General features: G+C 35.1%; 3 protein-coding genes across 3 annotated transcripts; 1 reads left to right on the plus strand and 2 right to left on the minus strand.

The window, feature by feature from the left end:
- Nucleotides 1–510: 510 nt before the first annotated feature.
- On the minus strand, nucleotides 511–1847 carry LOC147517717 (protein PLANT CADMIUM RESISTANCE 8-like). Its single transcript, XM_086594697.1, has one exon. It carries the CDS (start codon nucleotides 1573–1575, stop codon nucleotides 1060–1062), a length of 516 nt encoding a protein of 171 aa, XP_086450823.1. The 5' UTR covers nucleotides 1576–1847; the 3' UTR covers nucleotides 511–1059.
- A 574-nt stretch (nucleotides 1848–2421) lies between these two features.
- Nucleotides 2422–4172, minus strand: LOC147517718 (uncharacterized). The gene is made up of 2 exons (XM_086594698.1): nucleotides 3521–4172; nucleotides 2422–2842 (listed from the first exon to the last, which is right to left on the minus strand). The coding sequence occupies exons 1-2, from the start codon at nucleotides 3807–3809 to the stop codon at nucleotides 2583–2585; spliced, it is 549 nt and encodes a 182-aa protein (XP_086450824.1). The 5' UTR covers nucleotides 3810–4172; the 3' UTR covers nucleotides 2422–2582.
- Nucleotides 4173–20559: 16387 nt separating this feature from the next.
- Nucleotides 20560–22084, plus strand: LOC147517719 (Low-density receptor-like protein). Its single transcript, XM_086594699.1, has 3 exons — nucleotides 20560–20832; nucleotides 20904–21027; nucleotides 21115–22084. Exons 1-2 carry the CDS (start codon nucleotides 20682–20684, stop codon nucleotides 21014–21016), a joined length of 264 nt encoding a protein of 87 aa, XP_086450825.1. The 5' UTR covers nucleotides 20560–20681; the 3' UTR covers nucleotides 21017–21027; nucleotides 21115–22084.
- Nucleotides 22085–24885: the final 2801 nt, after the last annotated feature.

The following is a 24885-nucleotide window of genomic DNA, read 5'->3' on the forward strand; positions in this document are numbered from 1 at the left end:
ACAGCAACACCTTTTTACCCCACCGAGGATTGTACTAATGTCAGAGACACCACCAACTCCAACTCCCCAGTAGTAGAATGACTCGCGGCGTCCAGCTCAACAGAAACCTCATTATTCTCATTTGTCACAAAAACCTCAACCAACTCATTATCTTCATCACCATCTTTTGAATCCAATAAGCTTAGATAATTATCCCCCATTGCCACATCCGTAAATTTCACCACATTCCCATCCTCATTGTTCTCCAATTGTCAAACACTCCAACTGTCACGACAGTGCAGGGATCAAACACCTCCCATGTATACTGCTCATTCCATTTCGGCACCTCGCTCAAATCATACCAAACTCGACCCAAGAAATCCTCCTTATTATTTTCCTTCGCAAATATTTCTACCACTGAAGACTGTATACAATCCTTGGAGAAGGCAAACATTTGATCCCACTCAGGACTACTAGAACCACTCTTTGTTGCCTCTGAGCAGTTAGAACACTCCTGTCTGCAAGTGATGATGCTAAGAAATGCTAGAACATGATCTTTCTTCGTTATAGATAAAGTAACAGAGTATATGGTTCCAACTTCCAAGCTAAGCCCAAGGTAGTAACAGGAACAGGAAGTAGTGAAAGGACCATAGTTGAAGCCAACGATCGACACACCCTTTTAATCCCAATATCATAGATCCGATTAAAGCCCCTTGTATAATTACTAATGTATCTTTGAACACTAAATCTTTTTAATAATATATCATCAGATCCAGCAGCTCCAACTCGAATAGACGCCAAACAAAGGTAGAAGCCAACTCGAGCAGCATAGCGCATCGATTGACGAATTGCACGCTCAAAGGCATTCTCACGCACATACTCCTGAGACAAGCAATCAACTATTCTTCTCATGGCCTGAAACCTTGTAAGTGCACCCGCTCCTTGTACTGAATCTGACCCCACCTCTTCATTATCAAACAAAGCAACCATCCGAATAGCATGTTCACTTGCCAAGTCTCCAGGAAATTCACGTGAACCAACAAGAGCTTTCAGCGCACAATAACTTGAGGCGAGTTATTATTATGTTCTGGATTCCTGGCATAATGTGCAACAGGGGCAGATGAGATGGTTGACACAATCATCCAAAGGAATGTCGCTACCCCCAATGTTAAACTGCTTCTTGATCTGTCTACGGAAGAACCCCAAATATGTTCCAGAAGAAACGGTTAAGACAATAGCTAGATATAAAAAGCCACGTTGGTTGGTGATAGCATAAGCAATGTAGTTTACAATCGCAGCGACAGTAAGAATCAAATAAACACCCCCCTGAATAAAACAAGGCCCAAATCCAGCTCTCCTCATATTTTTCCCAAATCTATAACATGGACAACAAGCTGTTTCGACAGCGATTCTCCGGTCTTCAAAACAATCAAGAATTTCACCTTCCCACATCCTTTGAACACCACCACCAAATTCCCCACTACTTTCATAGTCATCATCTAATTTCTCTCTAGAAGAAAACCCACCTCCAGTTTGTGCTTGTAAAGCTACTGTTGCACATAACATATCAAAATCTAATACTGATATTCCTTCCATAATAAACTTCTTTTTTTTTCTTCTTCTTCTTCCCCATTTTCTTCTCCCCTTATAATGCCCAACCCCTCTTTCTTCTTCATTTCCATTTCTGCCCTTAATGGTTAGGTTTTGACGAAAGGTCTCTTTTTTTCTCGTTTTTTTGTTTAAGTGTTTGTATTTTCTGGAAGGCTAGATAATCTCGCCTCAAGGGGGATAAAGAAGATGGAGTGATTGGAGAACAGGAATAAGATTTGAGGAAGTGAAAACTGTGCATTGCCGCCATTTTGTGTTTTGGTATCCATCTTCCCTGTTTTGGTTTTGGTTACAGTACAAATTGATTTTTCCTTGTTAAGCTGGTGGGTGTAACGATCTTCGAGTCTCTGGATGAGCAGCTATTTTACTAATCGTCCCCACAGACGGCGCCATTTGTCGCAGCACAATACCGCGACCTCCTCATTTACTCGTACTCTCGCTCTCTTTTAGATCGGCTGCACCAATTAGGTTGCCTCACGCACCTTTCGGGATCAAGCCGTGAGTTCACCTCTCACTCCTCACCCCACTCTGCCTCCATTCTCAGCCCCCCCTCCTTCCTATCCTCTCCTCTCCTCCTTTTTATATCCCTCTTTTAGGGTTACTCCTAGGGCATAGTTTGGTCTTGGGCCCATTTTCTGGGCCCAATACATACTCACGGTGCAGGCAGATCTGGCTCCAAAGACTTATGTGATACATCCCTGAATATGGCTACTACATTTGTAGTTTCATGTCAAAGTACGTACAAGACGGTACAACCCGACGAGGCAGAGTCCTAAGTCCCAACTACCAAGCACAATAGTTTTTTTCGTGAAATTCCCCGGCACAATACGAACATTTCTCTGTAGAACACAACATAATATTTCTTTTCCAAAAGAACAAAACAAACAAAAGCATATAAGCCAGTATTCACATTTAACATAGTATCCACATTGACACAATTTATTCATAATAACTCAAACAAAATCCTTTACCAAAAAATCAAAAAACTTATTCTACTAATTTTGCCCATTGCCACCATTCTTATGCTTCCACTTTATGCATTGTTCAGCAGGTCTAGTCCTCTGTTTCCCCGCCCTTAAAGGACAAGGTGCTTGCATTGGTGGTACCATACAATTATACTGCAAACACAACGTACTACTCATAGGAATCTCAGCCGTTGGATTAATCTCAATACCAGTAAGATAATTATGCTGCAAATACAACACCTCAATTCCTTCATCCAACAACCTTTCAACAAAGCTACCTGGCACTTGACCTATAAACCGGTTATTATTCAAGTACAGATTTTGCACAGAAGACAACATTGAACTGATTTGTCCAGTTAACCGGTTATAACTTAAATCAACGGTTTTAATCCCAACCCGGTTTAACGGGCGAACCGGACCGGAAAAAAAGTTTCTTTGTAACTGAAGGTTTACGAGTGGGTAACTAAAAACCGAATCGGGTATCGGGCCAGTAAACCGGTTTTGACTTAAATCAAGATAATTAAGCCGATTTAGTTGCATTAAAACCCGGTTTACTGGACCTGAAAACTGGTTTGAAGAAAGAGAGAGATATTGAAGTGAAGAAGGTAAAGAAGAAGAATGTAAAAGAGACCCAGAGAGATTATTGTGTTTAAGATCAATACGAAGAAGGGTTTTCGAGGAGAAGAATGAAGGTATTGAACCAGTGAGATGATTGTGACAAAGAATGAGATTGTTGAGTGAAGAAAGCTTGTTAAAAGGGCCGGGAATCGAACCAGTAAGTTGGTTGTAGCTCAAATCAAGTGTTTGGATCATTTTAAGATTAGAAAACGATTTGGGTATGGGCCCAGAGATGAAATTGTTACTTATAGCTAGAAATTTGAGGTGATGCAAGTTAGAAATGGTTAATGGAAGTGCACCCATTACTCTACCGGGCACGAGAGTGAGTTCAGTAAGTGAAGAAAGCTTACCAAGTGAAGGATGAAGACGACCTTCTAATCCAGGTGAACCTGCTGTGGAGTCGCCGAGGTTTAAAGCAATGACTCTATTGGAATTTGAGTCACAGTTTACACCAGTGAAGCTGCATGGATCAGAAGTGAAATCCCATGATGTGAAGAACTTAGAACCTGGCATGTCTGTTAATGATTTTCTGATGGCTTGTAGTGCCAAGAAATCAGTTGGGTCTAGTATGGAAAATGAAGTGAAGAGAATGTTGAAGAAAATGAAAAAGTAGAGTGCGGAAATGAGTGACATCTTCATGATTATGAGTTCGTTAAGTTTGAGGAAATGGTAGGTTGTTTGTTTTGAGGTTTTAAAGAGGGAGAGGAATGGAGTTTTGGTTTGGTGTAGCAGGTTTTGGGTGGTAATAAGTAATAACAAGGGTCCACTGTGTTTTTCTTTGTGCAAATGGGCGTGAAAGCTTTAATGGTTAAAAGAGCAGAAGAGAGAGAGAGACTTGGAAGAGAAGTTTGAGTATGGTACTTTTTTTTCTTTGTCTATTTTCTAGGATGTTCAGAAACATGCTGCTTTCATGGCTTCTGAGAGAAGGTGCTTCTTTTTGTGGTAGTATTTGTCTTTATTTAGGGTTTATCTTGGGAATAGTTGTCCGAGCCTAGCTTGGGTTTATGGTGAACAGCTCATACTGCCCAGATTTGGGTGACGAGGAGGATCACGTGATTAGGGGGTGGAGAGAGGTTAAGGACAAATAAGTAAAATTACTATATAGTCTAAGCATTTAAAATCGGTTTTTGAAAATCGATGGAGGAGCTACATACGATTAATTAGCGATTTAATTGGTTATATCCGATGTATATATTTGATATTTTCAAAATATATAATAATATAATCATACAATATATTTCTAAATAGTTATTCTAGATACAACAAAAAAATATCAAATTCTCATAACCATATCTAATTAATTCAATTTTAGAGTACTACAGAAATGCCAAACACATTAATTATGCTAAATATTTAAGAGAATAAAGAGATAGAGAGAAGAGATAATATATATTAATGAGATATTATAATAATTTGTATATTTAACATTCGATAAGAGAATAAAATAAGTAAATTCTTAGCTTTGTGTGTTTATTAGGTTCCATTATTATTAATACAGTTTTAAAATCCAATTTGTTAATTTTACGTATTTTTTTTTTGTGGAGAACCGATATTTTCAATAAAATTTTTTTTCAGTATAGTGAGAAATCGGTCATTTCGGTCGATTAATCGGTCAATTCGATAATTAAATAAGTTCAGTGAGAAAATTTTAAAAATCGATAAAAACTAATCAGGTTACAAGCGATACACGATTAATCGGCCGATATAACCGATATTGAGCATAGTATATAGTATGTTGCTGGGTAAGCGTGTTCAGATAAATAAAATAACTATATATTACGTTGTTTGGATAAATCACTTTTGTTTGAACCCGAACTTACAAGAGTAGGCGAAAAATTTCCGCAAAAACTGCGATTTATGTATACGTTTCTGAAGGCTCGTAAAAATCTCATTGGCACAAGTGAAGGACTTTCTCATTTTCAATTCCTCTAATTTGTTTATGTGACACTTTTATGGAGAAAATGAGTAACTATTTTGGTGGTGGCTATTACAAATTTACAAATGAAATGGCTAAAAAGGGAGATCAGTTGGAGTTGCTCTAGTGACCACCTTATCCTTAGTACCTTTCGCCAGCTGTTACATTTAATAACTAATTGGGACATCCAGACTGTAGAGATGCATTGGTTATTTACTTATTTTAGTACCCGAAATTCATTGGGTTTATTAACATACTAGATTTTGGACCCGGGCATACGCCCGGGATCTATTAAATATTTTGTGTGCTTAAAAGGTTTTACAAAATGTCACATACAAATTTTCGAATCAGAATATATTTTTATTGAAAATAAACCAAAATACGTTAAAAGCAGCCGATTATACAAGATAAGATTGGGAACTAAGAGATCAAATTGAGATAGCCTCTTCACTTTGTGGTTTAGGATATTAATCCATAATTTTTAAATATAATTATCTCAAACTTGATCTAAATTTGTATAATAGTTTTTTAGATTTATGGTAATTTAGTGGCAAATTTTTCGAATCGTAATAGATTTTTATTAAAAATAAATCGAAATACGTTAATGAGCAGCGATTATGGTGCATAAGTACTTGGAAACTAAGGGATTGAATTGAGATAGCCTCTTCACTTTGTGGTTTAGGATATTAATCCATAATTTTCAAGTAGAATTATCTTAAACTCGATCTAACTTGTATAATAGTTTTCTTAGATTTATGGTGAGTTAGTAGCAAATTTTCAAATCAAGATATATTTTTATTAAAAATAAGCCAAAATACGTAAATGAGCAACGATTATGGTGTATAAGTACTTGGAAATTAAGGGATCAAATTGAGATAGCCTCTTCACTTTGTAGTTTAGGATATTAATCCGTAATTTTCAGATGGAATTATCTTAAACTTGATCTAGCTTGTATAATAGTTTTATTAGATTTATGGTGATTTAGCGATAAATCATTACCACTCGGCTTACGTACTAATGTGTACAAATCTCTAAAACAGATTGATTGTTTCCATATCCTCAAAGAATACATTACTCCCACTTGAAAAGATTTATCACATGAACGTGTCCTACGAACGGGTGTCGTTATATTAAATTATTCTAAAAAATATTAGCAGCTATGCATATCTATGAGATATGAAAATTATATTAATTACTCATTTAAATTTCTTGCACCACTTTCTATAAAAAGGAAGCATCAAACCTTGATAAAATTGATCGACTTATTTTTATTGTTAGGTTTAACAATAGAAGTTTGATTGAAGTTTTGTGAGAATATCCATTGTGGCGAAGATAATATTGAAGCTACTTGAATAGCAAGACATTTTCAATCACAATAAAAAAATTAAGATAAACACTACTTAAAATGCAAAACTATATTTGTCGAGATATTTATTTCCCCTACATATAATATAAATATGTTTTCGGGTTATTAGTTCAATGCATTTGCATCAAGTTTTTTATTTTCCATTAATTATTCTCTGAGGTTAGTTTAATGTAATACGTTGCATCCAGTTTTCAATTTCTCATTAATTATTCTTTGAGGTTAACTCAATGCAGTTGTATCAAGTTTCCGATTTCCCGTTAATTATTATTTGAGGTTAGTTCAGTGCAATTGCATCCACTTTATGATTTTCCGTTAGTTATTCATTAAAGTTAATTCAGTACAGTTGCATCCAGTTTTCAATGTTTCGTTAATTAATATTTGAGATTAGTTCATTGCATTTGCATCCAAGTTCCAATCTCCCGTTAATTACTCTTTAAGGTTAGTTCAATACATATGCATTCAGTTTCTGATTTCCCGTCAATTATTTTTCTAGGTTAGTTCGATAGTTTACAATTTTTATACAGTTTGCATACATGTAAGAGTCTGTTTTTATAAATTCACTTTCATTTTGGGTTCCTAATTACTCGTATTTATGCTTTGAGGTTAGTGCGATGCAGTTACATCCGACTTCTGATTTCCAGTTAACTATTTTTTGAGGTTATTTCAATGCATTTGCATCCAATTTCTGATTTCCCATTAGTTAATCTCTGATTTTAGTTTAATGCAGTTGCACCCAGTTTTTGGTTTTCCGTTAATTATTTTTTGAGGTTAGTTCAATGCAATTTCATCCAATTTCCGATTTTATGTTAATTGTTCTTTGAGGTTAGTTCAATGTATTTGCATCAAGTTTTCGATTTGCCGTTAATTATTTTTTGAGGTTAGTTCAATGCAGTTACATCAAATTTATAATTTTCCGTTAATTGTTCATTTAGGTTAGTTCAATGCAGTTTCATCCATTTTTCAATGTTTCGTTAATTAGTCTTTGAGATTAATTAGTTCATTGCATTTGGGTCCATTTTTCGATTTCCCATTAATAACTCTTTAAGGTTAGTTTAATACGTCTGCATCTAGTTTATGATTATTTATGTTTTGAGGTTAGTTTGATGCAATTATATTCAGTTTCTGATTTTCCGCTAATTATTCTTTGAGATTATTTCAATGCATTTGCATTTAGTTTCCAATTTTCCACCAATTATTCTATGAGGTTAGTTCAGTGCAATTGCATTCGGTTTTTGATTTTATGTTAATTATTTTTTGAGTTTAGTTCAATGCATTTGCATCTAGTTTCCGATTCCCATTAATTATTATCTGAGGTTTGTTTGATGTATTTGCATATTGTTTCCGATTTCATGTTAGTTATCTGACGTTAGTTTAATACAGTTGCATCTAGTTTCCAATTTTTAGTTAATTAATTTTTGAGTTTAGTTTATTACATTTGCATAAAGTTTCTGATTTTCCATTAATTACTCTTTGAGCTCAGTTATGTATTTGAATCTAAATTCTGATTTCCTTTTAATTATCCAATGTGGTGTGTAATACCAACTTCTACTGATCTATCTGTAGTGTCTTGACAAACATGACATAAAAAGTAAATTATGCTTGATTTACTATGTGAGATCATCGAAGATTATCCAGTTCCCGATTTTCCATTAATTATTATTTAAATTATGCATGACTCACTATGTGGAATCTTGAAAGATGATCTACGAACGGGTGTTGTTATATTAATTATTCTGAAAAAATATTTGCAAATATGCATAACTATTATATATTAATATTATATTGATCACTCAACCAAATTTCTTATAACGTGAAAACCTCACTCTCCATTAAAAAAAAATAACACACTTTTGATAAACCTTTCAACTTCATTTTATTGTTTATAATTAATAAAATAAGTTTGATTGAAGTTTTGTGAGATTGCTTAATAAGGTGAAATTCATATATATTGAAGCTACTTGAATAGCAAGGAGTTCTCAATCATACGGAAAGAGATAAAATAAACACCATTTTAAATGCAAAACTATACTTATTGAAACATTCCCACAACATATAACCCAACTATGTTTTGAGATTAGTTCAATGCATTTGCATCAAGTTTATTTTTTGAGATTAGTTCAGTGCAGTTGCATCCGATTTCCGATTTCCCATTAATTATTTTTTAAGATTAGTTCCACGCATTTGTATCATGTTTCCAATTTATAATTAATTTTTCTTTGAGGTTAGTTCAATGCAGTTACATCCAGTTTCTGATTTTTCCGTTAATTTAATCTTTGAGGGTTAGCTCAATGTATTTGCATCCAGTTTCCAATTTTTTGACAATTATTTTTTTATGTTAGTTTGATATATTTGCATCCAAGTTTTGATTTTTCTTTAATTATTATTTGAGGTTAGTTTAATGCAGTTGTATCCATATTCAAATTTTCTATTAATTACTTTTTAAGATTAGTTTAATACTTGCATTTGCATCCAATTTCCAATTTCTCGTTAAATATTATTTGAGGTTAGTTCGATGCATTTACATCTAGTTTTCGGTTCCCCATTAATTGTTTTTTGACGTTAGTTTCATTCAGTATTATATATTTTTTAAAATATTTGTCATTATTGCTTTGTCGTTGTTTTTTTTTTTTATTTATTTTTTTTTTCATTTTCTATTATATATTTTATGATGTTATTTTTTGTATAATTGTTTTTAACTATGTTTTGAGGCTGTATTAAGGATATATTCGAAATAAGTCGTTGCTTTATCATAGACACTAAAATTGTATGATTTGTAATAGGGAATTAGTTTATACAAATCACATATTTTTTAGCAATTTTTTTATTTGATTAAATATATAAGAATTAGAGCACTAAAAGTGTTTGATTCGTAATAGGAAATTACCTTTTACAAATCACCTATTTTTTAGCAATTTTTTTTATTTTATCAATTATATAAAAATTGGAAATACACTCAAACTCTCCAAATATAAGAATTAGAAATATACTCAAACTCTCCAAACTCTACTCAAACTCTCCAAACTCCAAAGAGGTTCTATGTATGTGGGATTGTACACTATTAGAAAAGATTATCTTTCATATTATAGTACCACATAGGAGAGAGCAAAAAACTAACTCTCATATTAGAGTGCCACATAGGAGAGAGAAAATCCTCCATTAGAGGTCTCTGCTTTAGTATATAGATAGTAGATCACATTAGGTTTATTAACTTTGCTTCCTGTCCTGCCACCAGCATAGAGAAGCTTGTACTCGGTTTTGATAAGGGCATGATTCTTTCAAGGCCTGCAGTTTAATCTCTGCCATAAAGAACTAAAATTGCGGAGTCTGCAATGTAATTGTGTAAAGGTATGCCCGTGCCGTATGGTCCTGATGAACTCGACGCGCTTTTAGCACTATCTAGCAAGAACTCTACCATTCTAATTGGTCATTATCCATAAGTCCTATAGTATCAATTGGGTTAGTCCTATATACAGTATCATGTTAAATTTGGAGGCCCAACAATTTATAGACTAGCCCAATATTTATAAGCCCAGCTACAATTGTTGATTTTTGAGTAATTTTTAGATAGATCATATGGATACTGATTTGGTTTAACAAAATTGCACAAACCCCTAAATCACTTGGATTCGCCATGTTATATTTTGTGAAAAAAATTTGTAACCGCCGGATGAGACCCTTTGAGCCCCACACCGTTCTATTTTGTTAGATAGATATCTCGAGCGTCTCCAACAGCACACATGAAAAATGGCGGTGTCACCTGTGTGAAAACAGTTTGAGTTGCTAGTTAATATTTGTGCATGCTACAAATTGTACCTTCACCAACTGTTAGAAAACAGCTGGGTAAAATCATTAGAGAGCCCAATCAAGTTGAGCCCGATTAGTAAGTTCGTACATCAAACTGGGGACTCTAATTGGATCTTCTGTCTGCAAAGCTAAAACCTAGTACTAAACTTAAGGCCCAATGCCCCATTGAAGTTCAGGTTATGCATTTTCGTTGGTGGTGGCATTGCATTCAATATGAATCGTCCTGATTGAGGTAATGATGTGTATTTGGCCGTACACAAATAGTGCTGAAGCAATTCAAACACAACATTCCACAAGCAACCAAACGAATTCTAGTAAAATTCTATGTCGTTCCATTGTGGTGGAAGTTTGTAAACCTCTTTGTTTTATTTGGGCCTTCTTGCCACTTTGGATGAATGAGTGTAAATGAAACTCTGAAGCACTACGGCAAACGATAGGTTGTTGGTTGGTTCGTTCGTTCGTTTAACTGTGTGAGGTCCTTATCATATTTACTACCAGTCTACCATTCCATCCCTTGTTAGCAATTCGGAATATGGGAATTATTCGGTACGGAAATAATTTGAGTTTTATTTGTTTATAAGTAGAAAATTTTGGTCAAAAATTTGCAATACGTTAATAATATGTAGGATTGCCTCAGTAAAGAAATTGAATGGCTTGTAACTCAGAGGAGAATCCAGAAGATGATCATAAATGCAAACTACACAAGCCCCTCTCACCTCATGTTTGCGGATGATATTTTTTTATTTTGCAATGCGAACAGAAAATGTCTTAAACACTTACTTCTTCTTCATGAGAGATATCAGAATTCAGCTGGGCAGTACATAAGCAAAGAAAAATGCAAGATATTCTTGAGCCCCATGACTCCCACAAGAAGAAATGCCATTGTCAAGTTACTTGGGATTCAAGGAGCATTACCAGAAAAATACCTCGGTGTACCACTCATTACTGGCATAATTATTAAACAAGCTTTGGCTCTATTGGTAGATAAGGTTAGATTAAAAGCATCAAGCTGGGCCAACAAATTGTTATCTTTTCAAGGTAGAGTGGTGTTGGCAAAGCATATGCTAAATAGCATACCTATTCATAATATGACAATCTATAAATGGCCAACTTCTACAATCAAAGAGTGTGAAAAGATCATCATAAATTTTATTTGAACTGGCAACCCCTCAGAACATAAGTTCATGACACTAAACTGGGAAAAGACATGCAAGCCGAAAGAAGAAGGTGAATTAGGAGTAAGGAGACTCAAAGATATAAATCTCTTGATGCTACTAAAAATGGCTTGGTGTATGATAAACGACAACAATGACTGGGCATGCTTTATGAGAAGGAAATATGGGGGAAGAAATGGTGAATGGACAAAGTACAATAAATCATCCATTTGGTCTGGCATGAAGTGGGCACTCAGGGAAGCCAAGACACATACTAGTTAGACCATTGGCATAGGCAAAGACATCAGCATCTAGAAAGACAATTGGACATGTTTAGATGCTCTATGTGATCTAATCCCTATGCAGAACGGTTTCTGGAGGCCATGCGGCTCCAAGTTGAGTGAATGTATTAGAAATGATCACTGGGAATTCACCGTTGAGTTCACAGAAATTCTGAACAAGGTGGGAGTGACTTGAACTTATTACAACAACCTGATTCTACACAAGAGGATACCCGAATATGGATGCCAGCCACAGATGGGCTATTTTCTGTCTCTACTGCATATGAAGCTACCCGGAAGAAAGAAACAAAAGTGAACTGGTATTCATTCTTATGGAAGTCCATGCTTCACCCTAGTGTTCAAGGAATTGGATGGAAAGTTTTTCGAGGAGTGATGCACACTGATGATAAGCTAAAGGCAAGGAAATTCAGCTTGGCGTCCATTTGTTGCATGTGCAAGCAATATGAAGAGACTCAAGAACATCTACTCTTTGATTGTAGTTTTGGACAGAAACATTGGGAGTATCTCAAGCAGAGCTTCTATATTCAGAGAACAATTCACTCAAGGAATGATGTTCTCAATGCTTGCAAGAAGAGAAGCCCGCTAACAAGAGATATATGGTCTGCAGCAACCATCACGTGCATAATACACATATGGAAATCAAAAAACAAGAGACTATATGATGAAGTGCAGGTCAAGGACAGCTATGTAAGAGCACATATCATAAAAGAAATTCTAGAAGCCTACATGCAATCAGCTGAAACTATGGACAACACATCTCAAGAACTTGCCACTTTACACACTCTGGTCTTACAAAATAAACTCAGAAGAGCACCTAGGATTATGGGATGTTATTGGTCTTCTCCTCCGCAAGGTTTTCTAAAGGTGAACACAGATGGTTATGCTAGGGGAAATCCAGGGGATGCTGGTTGGGGAGTGACTCTCAGAATTCACACAGACCAGGTGATAGGAACACTAGCTCATAGGAGGTTTCAGGATTACAACCAACTATGTGGCTGAAATAGTTGCAATTGTTGAAGGTGTTAAGAAGGCTATCAAGTTGGGGTGGGATCGAATTGTGGTAGGATCAGACTCGAAAGCTACAGTTCAAGCCTTGCAGACAAGCAAGGTATATTGGAGATGCAAAGCAGAATGGAATAGACTCGAGACCAAAGCAATCATCATTCTCACTAGTACATGGAGAGAAGTGAATTTCGGAGCAGATTAAATGTGCCAAAAAGGAGCAACTTTAGCGAATGGGCAGCAACAATGGTGGCCTCACTGACTAGACTTCCTACATAATATGGAGAACCAACACTTCACTTACTATAGATTTATTGCTTAAATCGTTGTAATGGTGGAGGGGCAATAAAAGTCTCTCACCTGATATAACTGTAACTTTTTCTTTTTGCTATATACGCACAATTACCTTTTAGCCAAAAAAAAAAAAAAAAACCGTTTTTAAATAAATATTCGGATTTCAAAAATTTAGTACACTTAATTAAAGAGGAATTGTAATACATATTTAGCAATATAATTAAAATGTTTTACCACTTTTACTCTACATAAACTCCAATAATCTAAATATACAACAACCAATTATATAATTATCACTCCCAATTCACAAACATTTGTCTTAGTTGTTTTTAAAAAATCTGGCCATGTTGTCCAACGAGTTCATTAGAAATTGAATGTTTGAATTAATAGGTGAGACAGGCTAGAGTCTAGTATTTGACTCACCCAAACATTCATCATTTTATTCTCCAACACTTTTCTATCTCTTTTGTGCTCATATCTATTTTAGAATGTAGATTTGCAAATAGTATGAGAAAATAAAAATTAGAAACAACACATTCAAGTCTCTATGTTAATTTACTTTTTTGAATTGCAAAAAGAAAATGCCCTCCATAGATATAGAAAGGCTTTTAAGCTTTTAAAAATGTCCTTCATAGTTTACTATTTTTTTTTTTCTTATTTATGTATTTTCATGCTACTCATCCTTACAATAAATTGGTTTCCATTTTTTTTTATTATATGAAGTACTTTTTAAATGAATTTTTGAATAATTCGGAAATTCGTGTTTTATACGTTTATAGTGAAGAAAAACGTAAATTATTCTGAATTATTGAAAAGTGCAGAAATATTAAACGTTTAGGCTTCAAAAAATTCGATTCGTGTATTATTTGTGAATTATTTGGAAAATTACTAACAAGGACCACACCTAATAGTTTAGCTCATCCTACTTTCTTTGTTAGTCCACTCCACCTAAAACCCTGCTATATCACTAGTAACAAAACACCAACATTAGCCACATCCCAAAGAACATATTGATAGTATTTGATATCTGCAGGCACAGCTGAACTTTGATTATTATGTTGTACTTATTCATGAAAATTTGAAAAAAAACAAAAAAACAAAAAACAAAAATTTCACTTTAGATGAGAATCTTTTAACTTGGGGAGATTTCTCCCAAATGCATATGGCCGACAATAGCTAAACTGAATTGGATAGGGGTCGGAGTGTCGGCCCAAGCCCGGAAATGCTTTCACCAATCAAGTAAATTGGGCTAAGAGCCCAATTTTCTAATTATTTTCGCACGAAGTCCATCCATTACGAATTTATGACAAATACACTGGCTGACGTCAGCAATGTATATTTATATTTACATATAGAATTTTAAAATTACACAAAACAACTATGTAAATATAATTTTACATACTTCTTCAATTGTAAAAAATATTGTATAAATTTAAATTTCCACATGTAAATGTACATTGTCATATGTAAATACATATTTGCATATGTAAAATATTGTGTAAATTTACATTTTAAAATTTATATAGATAAAGAAAACTGTGTAAATTTAACATTGTCATATGTAAATACAAATTTACATATGATGACGTCAGTCCTGTTTGTCCTAAAATCGAAATTATTAATGAAGATTGCTGACATCAGCTCGGTTTTGTTCTTGAGCCGAAATTCAGTTCGGTCTTGGACTTATTGCCGAAACTATTATTGGGTTTTGTCCTTGGGCCGTAATCCCTATTCACCAATATACATTTTGGAGTTAAACTAATTAAATCACTGATTAATCCTAGTGGCCATCAGTCAGGGGTTCAAGTGCTAATAAGAAAAAGGGTTAACTAGTATTACACACCCCCCCCCCCTTATTGGGAAATTAGGGTCTCCCCCCTAAACACACAGTCAACTTGGTTTGACCATTAACTTTCAAGTCAAACAACTGAAAATTACACAAATGCCCTTATTGTTTTCAAAAAGAAAATATTCAATTTTAATTAGGTGGGGACATTTGTGTCATTTTTAGTTGTTAGTGGGGCACTAGATGGGAAATTAGGGTCTCCCCCCTAAACACACGGTCAACTTGGTTTGACCGTTAACTTTCAAGTCAAATAACTAAAAATTACACAAATGCCCTCATTGTTTTCAAAAAGAAAATATTCAATTTTAATTAGGTGGGGGCATTTGTGTCATTTTCAGTTGTTAGTGGGGAGGATCATAATTGGCTCATCTAGTGGGGGTAATACTATTTAACCCAATATAAAAAAAAATGACAAAAATACTAAAACATACAGCTTAACGTACTATCCAAAAAATGCACATTGATACAACATACTACTTTTTGTACCAATTTATGCAATGTACTAAATGAATTTGGCCAATTGATACAACCAATACTATTCAGATGAAATTAGAGTGTCGGAGTGAGGACGTGGCAGGTGAAAAAAAAAACTCTAAATTGAAATTGACAAGCAATTTAAGATCACTTCAACATCAATTGAAGTAAGTTTTCACCATTTCACCATTTCATCATATTCAATCTTAATTATTTTACCTCTTCTTTACAATTGTGTGTTTCAATTTAGAGTTTAATTTTTTTAAATTAGGGTTTTTTCTTCACCTGACACGCCCTCACTCCGACACTCTAATTTTGCCAGAATAGTGTTGATTGTATCAATTGGCCAAATTCATTTAGTATAGTGTATAAATTGGTACAAAAAATAGTATATTGTATCAAAGTGCATTTTTCATATAGTACATTTTACCTCCTAGTATTTTTGTCTAAAAATAATAAGAGTGACAAAAATGTGAAGCACATAGAGTGGTGGTTGGACCCGGAGAATATGTTTTAGACCTTTAGCATTAATATGTCTGTAATCTGTTGTCATCGAACCACCACTCTACTCATTGGTTAATATTACCATCCATTACTAATTTTGTGAAAACCTACTAGACTTTCTCAAGGTCCAATTGTCTAAGTCTAAGCACAATGACACATATCTCAAGTGAGGTGTTCAATTGTCTAAGTCTAAGCACAATGACACATATCTCAAGTGAGGTGTTGTTAAGGTGTTATGCATGGGTTCATAGTTTTGTTCTGAAATCTTCATACGATCATTCTCTAGCCTAATTACGGTTGAATTTCGAATTAAATTCAGTTATAATTAATGATTTATCCTCCCAGAAAACGAAGAAAAACATTTATTTTTCAAAGTGATTACGCGAACAACATCGTAACAAACTGTCATGCATGGCTATGTCAAAATGTGATAATACATATTTTAGACATTTCTTTGAAGTTCTTGAGTTGTATTTTTTCACATGTGTTGAGAGACAAATCGGCCCGCAGACTACCTTCTCATTGTAATGGCTTGACTTGATGCATTTTGGGCCTCTATAGATAGAGATCTTTATAATTTCGTATAGGAGGGTGCATTAGGCACCATTTATATAAGATTCGGTTAATTAATGTAGATAGGGATCAGCCTAACCCTAACTTATTGTTTAAAAAATATTGTGAAAAACGAAACTGTGAATTTAAAGAAGTGATTCTTAGCTACACAAGTCAACAACACCAGAACATACATGAATTGAACCCCTACATCCACTTGCACTATCTCAATATCGTCATTGTCGCCATCTAGAATGTCGTTCGAACTTTTGAGCAGCTATCATTTTATTTAGAATTCAAAAGGCTTTATAACTTGGCCGCAGTATTGGCACCCCATAAAATGGGACTAGCACTTTTTTTGGATGATATATGCCATATATCATTTATTTTTCTGATTTTCTAGAAAGAAAAATGGATGATATATGATAAAAATGAATGATATATGACATGTATCATCCAAAGATAGTGCTAATCCCATTTTATGGGGTGTCAATACCGCCGCCCTATAACTTTCACTAGCATTCCGGCACGGCGCCGATGCGCCGTTACATCCTTATTTGGTGCTCATTGTAAAAAAAAAAAAAAGTTTCGTAACTTACAGTATAGGGGTTTATTTGTAATTTAGACAAAATATAGGAATGGACTGTAATTTAAATAAAGTATAGGAGCTGTTTTGTAAATTAAAATAGTTAGATGGCAGTTTCGTAATTTGTTGATAATATAGGAGCAACGTGCTAAATCAAAAGAGAAGCGTCTAAATTTTAATGGTCAAATGCTAGTCTTACCCTTCCATAACATATCTTATTACATATCTACCTTTTAATAATAATTGTAATAATAGAAGCTACATAGGGATATTATAGGAAAAGGTCATTGTTCACCGAACCATCCTCTTTAAAGTATATATATATATATATATATATATATATCAAGGTATTATTGGAATCAAATAACCTGGAGCATGTAGCAATAATATTCCCGACAACTGATTCGTTGTGAATCATCGCTGAATATATGCAGATCCCATCCAAAATTCCCATATGGATGCAATAATGGATATTGAAGTGGGTCGTCAAAGCCAGCAGTGTCAGGGACATTGAGGAGTTCACCGGTCATTGCCTCGACAATAATATCTTGTTCACTTCTTTCAGTTGGCTCCTCACCCCCAACTCAAATGGATGCTACTTGAGAAGACGTTGGCAATGCGTAGTGATGCCAGTCAGTGGGATGTTCCTTTATATGTAAGCGGATGTCATGTAGATTATAGGATTGAGCAATTCGACGGAGTGTATGAACATACGGGTTATGGCGGTCAAGGACACTATATAATTGATAAAATCTTAGGATTTAGTAAATCATTTTCAGCTCGTCGGTAGGTGATCTCATGCTCCGTGTCATACACATACATCTGTAGGAACCGTGGTCGATGCCCTAATTGAGGTAGAAGACCGCCAATCCTGTGGTAGATGGCCCCTTGGGCACGGTAAGTATAGATCCCACGTCTACCAGTTGCTAAATTTTCGTCTAGGTGGACTCCCATGAAAGTGAAGGAGAAAACATGGTTATAAGACCGTATATTTTCTCTGAAGTGGACACCATCAAGTGATTGCGTGGTATACAGATACATCAACTCTGGGGGTGCTTGCACAAATGGAAGGCGAATTTTACCGTGAATACAACAAAAAACATCGGTCTCATACGGAAGCAATTTAGCATTACAATGCTTACATGTCAGCATGTTTGATATATGGAAGTGCTGAAGATTGGCGGTGTTTGCAATATCCCTTGCACAATTGTGAAAAGATTGTTGAGCTCTCGACATTCTTTTCAATATATGTGGATTCTCAGCATGTACAGCAGAAGGAATCTCTTAACCTGGGAAAGACATTTAAATATACATCTGACTTAATGATTGAGCAATTTGATGGAGTGTACAAAAAATAGTCATATATATGCATAATGTCATGTAACAATACATTTAACGTCATTCATAAAATTAATATCACTGTCACCAAGAATGCCACTATCATAGCCATCAACATTATCTTTGTGTAGTGCAATTGGCACGACATTACCTATTTGTGAAACGTATATAAAATTAATTTGAGAATTCATAATATGAAAAAAAAAAAAAAAAAGATAATAATAAAGTAATAATAATAATATTAATTACATACCTATATCAATTTGTAAAGTCCTTTGATTAAGGTTTAGAGCAGCAGATAAAGACCGATTACTCAGTCTATTTACTTCCATTTGTACATGTTGCCGCATACGGTCGAGGACATCTTCCATGCTTATAATAGGTGTAGAACGAACAGAGTCGCGACAGATTGAATTTAAGATAAGGGTATTATTAAAAGAAAAAACAATTTATGTTAAAATATCGACCAAATAAGCATACTTTTACCAGCATTTCCATCGTGGTTACATGAGTTTTGAACACCTTTGTCGTGCGAGGTACTTGAGATACCCGATACCGAAGCAGCAAATGTCGTGCTATGTTCATCATCATGGTCTGTCATATAACATGAACCGTATAAGATAACATAGTAGAAGGAACAAATTCTTGACAGACTGAATATACGTTAATTGTATTAGCAATCAAAAAAAAAAAAAAACATGTTAAAATTTAGTTAAATACAAAAATAAGGCGAGTAAACGTTTTGTTACCAGTATCAACACCATGACTATATGAAAATTGAACATCCTGTTCATGCAAGGTACTTGAGACACCTAGTGCTAAAGCAGCAAATGTTGTGCAATGAGTGCTGGGTTCCAACTTAGATATTTGGGATTGCGCTTCTACACAATGCAATCTGCTTCTACAATTTCTGTAATAGCGACGTTGTCGCTCCCTAACTTGAGACCTTTGATATTCGGACATTGTTTGTCTCCGTTGCTTATCGCGGATACGTCGACGTTCTCGTTGAATTGATAGTTGCTCATCACTCATGTTAAGCAACCAATCCCGTTTTTTACGACACCAATGATCTCGCTGTAATGACTGTTTATCGTCCAAGACAGTGTTCATTATTGTTCGCGAGGAATCTGAAAATTTAATAGAATGGGGATATGTAATTGTACACTATTATCATCTAAAATACATGATCCATAATTTTACCAGATAGAGAGAGAATTATAATCGGGACAACCCAAAAAAAAAAAAAAAAAAAAAAAAAAAGAAAAGGACAGGATAGAATTCAAACACTATTTTTTTAAACATGAGAATCCTTCACTAACAAACACTATTTGACAGAAAAACATTCAAATTCTCCAAAAGTATTACTATCAAACACTATTTGACAGAGACATTTTCAAATTCTCCAAAAAATAAAAGAAAACTTAGTATAAGAACAAAATGAACCAAAGCAAGTCTAAAACAGGTGAACAAATAATAATAAAAAGTATAAATTCAGGGTTTAGAATTTTACCGAATAGCAAAAGAAGTAGAGTTACACCAGAGTTTATTCAAGTAGGTGGAATGAGGGCGATTAAAAAAAAACAAAAAAAACCACATATTACGTATAAAGCCCAGTGACAATATCGCAAATGTTCTTAAAACTGAGGCCATTGTTGTATTTCCAGGGTAAACATTTGAATTTTACCGGTCAAATGCCGAATTTACCCCTCACTGAACAGGTGAATGTAATAACTTAACCTGTTCAGTGGTATAAGCGGAAAGATACATTGTTCACCGAACCTGTTTAAAGTAGTTAGATATTACAATTCTTTAAGTGTCCACTGATCACGAACCTAAGTTTTTATTATATAGACTCGCTACATAAATGGAATCCCAATCTATTTCGATGATTAGGCAACGAAATAAGTAGAAAATTTTGTACTGATCATCAACCCCCAAAAATATATATTTTACCTCACGGCACATGGAACATGTGTGTTCAATGAATCGTATGACCATTCAGATCCATTTTTTGCTTATTTGAAATATTGAAATATGAAGATTTGATAAAAATGTTGGAAAGTTTTTGAAAAAGATAAGAACAGTTTTTTGAAAATAAGAAGTCTTTTTTTTTTGTATAATTTGCGAGCTGTTTCATCATTGTTTAGTGTCGTTCGTGTTTCTTTCACTATATTTAATAGCAATAAACAGTAGGTCTGGAAACGGGTATTTAAGTCGTAAAACAACCCTCCAAATGTAAATCCCGTTAACAAGCCAGCACTAGTAATATTTCGTAGCTCGGGACGTACAATATAATATCACTTGGGCGCGCGAGTTTACCGGTTAAAACTGATTATGTAACGACATTGCCACACACACTTAACACAGATCAACAATGGTGTCTTCAATAATACCAAAAGTTTCTCTTAGAACAACTTTCATTATTCTCCTTATACTCGTGGCTTTCTATGTGGGTCGCCCTCTTTACTGGAAACTTTCTGCCACTATTCAAGAAATCCGAGAAAATAAGACCAGTGTCACTCAAGGTCTATTTTTCTCATACTGTTTTTTTTTTATCTATCAGTCTTGAGCTTATACTGATTGGTGTTTGTTTCAGGGATTTCTCAATTTGTTTTTGAAGCTCGGAAATCTGTGGGATGGATTCATGATGAATCAGATTCTAGTGCTGGAGTTGTGACTTCGAGACGGATTCTTCGTTATATAGATTGAAAATGAATCTGGTGATTACTTGTCTCTTCGTTTCATTGTTTGTTGTAGTTCTATATTTTATTTTATTTTAATGGAGTGTAATTTTACAATAAATGCAGAAATCTTCACAAGATGGCATCTAATTTTGAACATAGATTTCATATTGAGGTCAACCCTGGATCAATAAACTTTAATTCATCTAATGACGAACAGTGTATGTATCTTCATTTCTGATTTGGAGAATTTATTTCATAAGACGTGCACTGAACTACTGATGTATGAAACATGTCATGTGACAATTGACAAACCATTTAGGCAAAATATTCTACAGACCGTTCCAAGACAATTTTCTATAGGAATTTTTTCGCGTTTAGCGGAACTAATTGTAACCTTCTTTGAAATTTGATCACCATTCTAATTGCACTGTGTAAAGACTAGAGAGAAGGTGAGAGCAGCAAGTCTGAGCTCATTCTTCAGAATTAGACAACTTAATTCCGGAAATTTAGATAATCAATTACTTGGAACTTTTGTTGTGTATGCTAAGTGTCCATAGGACCCTGAGGCTGCTACGGAGTAGACGAGCGGTAGATGGGTGCCAGTATGGGATATCCTGTTGGCATCTGTCCAATGTCGTCATCTCTAATAATGGCTGTTTCCTAATTCTGAAAGCTGATATGAGATTAGCCATTTAAGTACATTTCTTCTTCTTGGAACCATTGTTTAGGTACATGAGTGTCGTTGGATAAATATCATCAACCCGATATTCCAGCCCAAATATCATAAATAATTTGAAATATCGATATAAATGTCGATATTTTGTGCATAAGTTCATATGTTGCAGGAACAAGCGGAAAAAAAAAAGGAAAGAGTGGGAATGGACACGCGTCAGGATAGGATTGGACACCACTATAACTGAAAGACTATATAAAGCGATGATCAAAATAAAGAAGACAGATAAAATTCATTACAGAAATACTTGTAAAACCAGAGAGAGAGAGAGAGAGAGAGAGAGAGAGAGAGAGAGAGAGAGAGAGAGAGCAACTTTGTAACCTCCATTGTTATTCAATACAAAAGCTTAGTTTTACATCATCTCAATCTTCAATAGTCATTCAAATGTTAGTGCAATTTTAGTGATCTTAGAGAGATTTCCCAGAATGTTACATTGGCGCCATCTGTGGTTCAAAGACAAAAAAAGATCTTTATTTTCTTCTTTCTTTGAAGATCGAATCCAAGGGTAGAAGTTTTGAGATACCGAATAATTGGGTGTGTTCAAGAAGATTCTGTTAAGATCAGCGAAGTTGTGTAAGGAGATATTCATTTTTTTTTCAAGATGCCTCCAAAGCGTACTACAACAAATAAAACGATAATGGTTAATGAAGGGAGTACTTCTCAAGCGACATCCAAGAATGATGAACGAAGAGCAAGGCAATCGGTAAGTAGATTGGTGGAAGAAGTAGATGAGATACATGAAGAAGAGGTATCTTTAAAAGCATTGTTGAGAAGGTTGGAAGATTTGGAAAAGCATAACAAAGTTTTAATAACTAAAAATAAAGTTGTGAGAGAAGAGAATGAGAAGCGTGTAGTAGATGCTATGTACGAGAAAGATGGCGAGGAGTCGAGTTCCGGTACTCCGGTGTTAAGAAAGAGTCATGGAAAAGGTATCAGCTTCGATTCAAAAATTGGCAGATGATGTCAGTAGAAACCCGTTGAAAAAGGAGGTAGAGAGGGTGCCATTACCTCCAAAATTCAAGAATCCAAAGTTCAGCCAGTATGATGGGACCACTGACCCCTTAGCTATCGACACCAGTTCTCAATATATCACGAAACGGAGTATTGTGATTCCGTACTATGTCGATCATTTTCTTCAAGCCTTAAAGGCAAAGCATTGAAGTGGTTCTGTATAATACCTGAGGGGACCATTTCATGTTTTCGTGAAATCGAAGAAAGATTCCTCACCAATTATGGTCATCAGACTATCAGAGGGTGAAGCCGAAACAGGTGTCGGTTTTATTCCAGCTGAAACAAAGGAAAACAGAGTCTTTGAAGGATTTCTTGGGGAGGTTCAAGGCCAAAACTCAATCAGTCGAGAGGCTCGATGAATCTGAAATGACAGACGTCATGGCTTTCCAAACAGGTGTGATACCTGGATCATATATGCACAAATATCTCTTACAAAAAGAAGTGAAAAGTCTACAAGAGTTGTATGACAAAGTTGACAGAGATATTAGAGTGGAAGAATGGATAAATGCAGCCACGGTGCAATCTGTATTGCAAGTGGCAGAGACAGGAAAGAGAGACAAAAATAATGGAGATCGACACGAAAGTTGAGATCCCTCAAAGTCAGATAACAAAAGACCTCGGGAGCATTATACAAATCGGGATAATCAACCACAACAAAATAGGAAATATGAGAGAACACTGGAAGACAAGCTAGATCCCAGTAATTTTATCGCCATCAATACCACACCGGAAGATATATTAAGGAGGATAACAAAAGAAGATTTCGTGACTTGGCCAAAATACACTCTCAGGGAGATGAAAGGCAAGTCTTACTGTTAATTTCACAAGATTGAGAACCATGAGACAAACAGGTGCTTGCAGTCATTAAAAGAAATTGATAAACTAATGAAGGATGGGAAGTTGCGAGAATTCTGGGTTGATGTTAGACCCGCAGAAACAACAACAATACACGATAAACCCCTTAGAGTAATAAATATGATCTACAAAGGGGAAATACCACAGAAGAAAATCATGAGAGATAAAATAAGGAAGATTTCAACGGTAAAAGAAGTGCTCGAGGTCAATGTCGAGCCTGTTCCAGTAAGTCAAAGTCTGGTATCGGCTAGCATCCCAGGAGCAATTATGTTCATGCCAGATGACCTGTCTAAGGTGATGTTGCCACATGATAATGCATTATTAATCACTTTGCGCATCTCTGGATATGATGTGCAAAAGATACTCGTGGATTATAGTAGTTCTGTGAATATTTTATTTTAGAAAGCATTCACAGGCATTGGTCTCGATGAGACTCATCTAAAGCCACCACAATTCAGTTTGTTCGGGTTTAATGGAAGCTCTACCAAGCCCGTGGAGAAAATAAAATTGTCAGTTTGAGCGGGACCTCAGACAGTGATGACGAAGTTCGTGGTCATATAGCATCACTTCGATCACAATGCAATACTTGGTAGAAAGTGGATACACGATATGTGTGCTGTTCCAAGTACATTCTATCAGGTAATCAAATTTCCCACAGTGTATGGTTTGCACAAAATTAGGGGGGATCAGTCGGAGTCAGAAAAGTGTAATTTCATCACTGTATAGGGGATGATGAAGGAAAAAAGTCAAGACACTGGGGGCGTCTTGGAAAGCTCTAACTAGTAGTTACAACAAGCTTTACCTACAGACACCGATATGCAGATACATGAGTAGGTAAAGTTCATATAAGAGCTAAAGAAAAATAAAGAACCCTGGGAAAGAAAAACAGTAGAGGCGGTGGAAAAAATTGATATTGGTAAAGGAGAAAGTGAGCATCATACGTTCATTGGTACAGAAATGTCTGCCAGTATAAGAAATGAGTTGATGGTCTTTTTTAAAGAGAATCAGGATGTTTTTGCACGGTCAGTGTCGGACCTCACCGGTATCGACCCAGCTATCTATTCACGCAAGCTGAATATGGAAGAAAATGCAACTCTGGTCCATCAAAAGCATCGAAAGGTTAGACTAATGTATGAAGAAGCGGTGTAAGTCGGGATACAAAAGATGTTAAATAATGGCATAATTAGAGAAGTGGAGCATTCTTAATGGGTGGCAAACATAGTAGTAGTGCCCAAGAAGGATGGTAGAGTTCGAATTTGCGTCAACTTTACCGATGTAAATAAGAAATGTCCTAA

Source organism: Coptis chinensis, chromosome 2 (genome assembly GCF_015680905.1).
Source record: "Coptis chinensis isolate HL-2020 chromosome 2, ASM1568090v1, whole genome shotgun sequence".
Taxonomy (NCBI): Eukaryota; Viridiplantae; Streptophyta; class Magnoliopsida; order Ranunculales; family Ranunculaceae; genus Coptis; species Coptis chinensis.

What these genes read in the sequence shown, in the direction of transcription:
- LOC147517717 (XM_086594697.1), bottom strand. Translation starts at nt 1,575, where the DNA reads ATGGAAGGAATATCAGTATTAGATTTTGATATGTTATGTGCAACAGTA.
- LOC147517718 (XM_086594698.1), bottom strand. Translation starts at nt 3,809, where the DNA reads ATGAAGATGTCACTCATTTCCGCACTCTACTTTTTCATTTTCTTCAAC. An exon ending in TCGTCTTCATCCTTCACTTG is followed by an intron (nt 2,843 to 3,520) that starts GTAAGCTTTCTT and finishes ACCGGTTTATAG; the next exon opens with GTCAAGTGCCAGGTAGCTTT.
- LOC147517719 (XM_086594699.1), top strand. Translation starts at nt 20,682, where the DNA reads ATGGTGTCTTCAATAATACCAAAAGTTTCTCTTAGAACAACTTTCATT. An exon ending in TAAGACCAGTGTCACTCAAG is followed by an intron (nt 20,833 to 20,903) that starts GTCTATTTTTCT and finishes TGTTTGTTTCAG; the next exon opens with GGATTTCTCAATTTGTTTTT.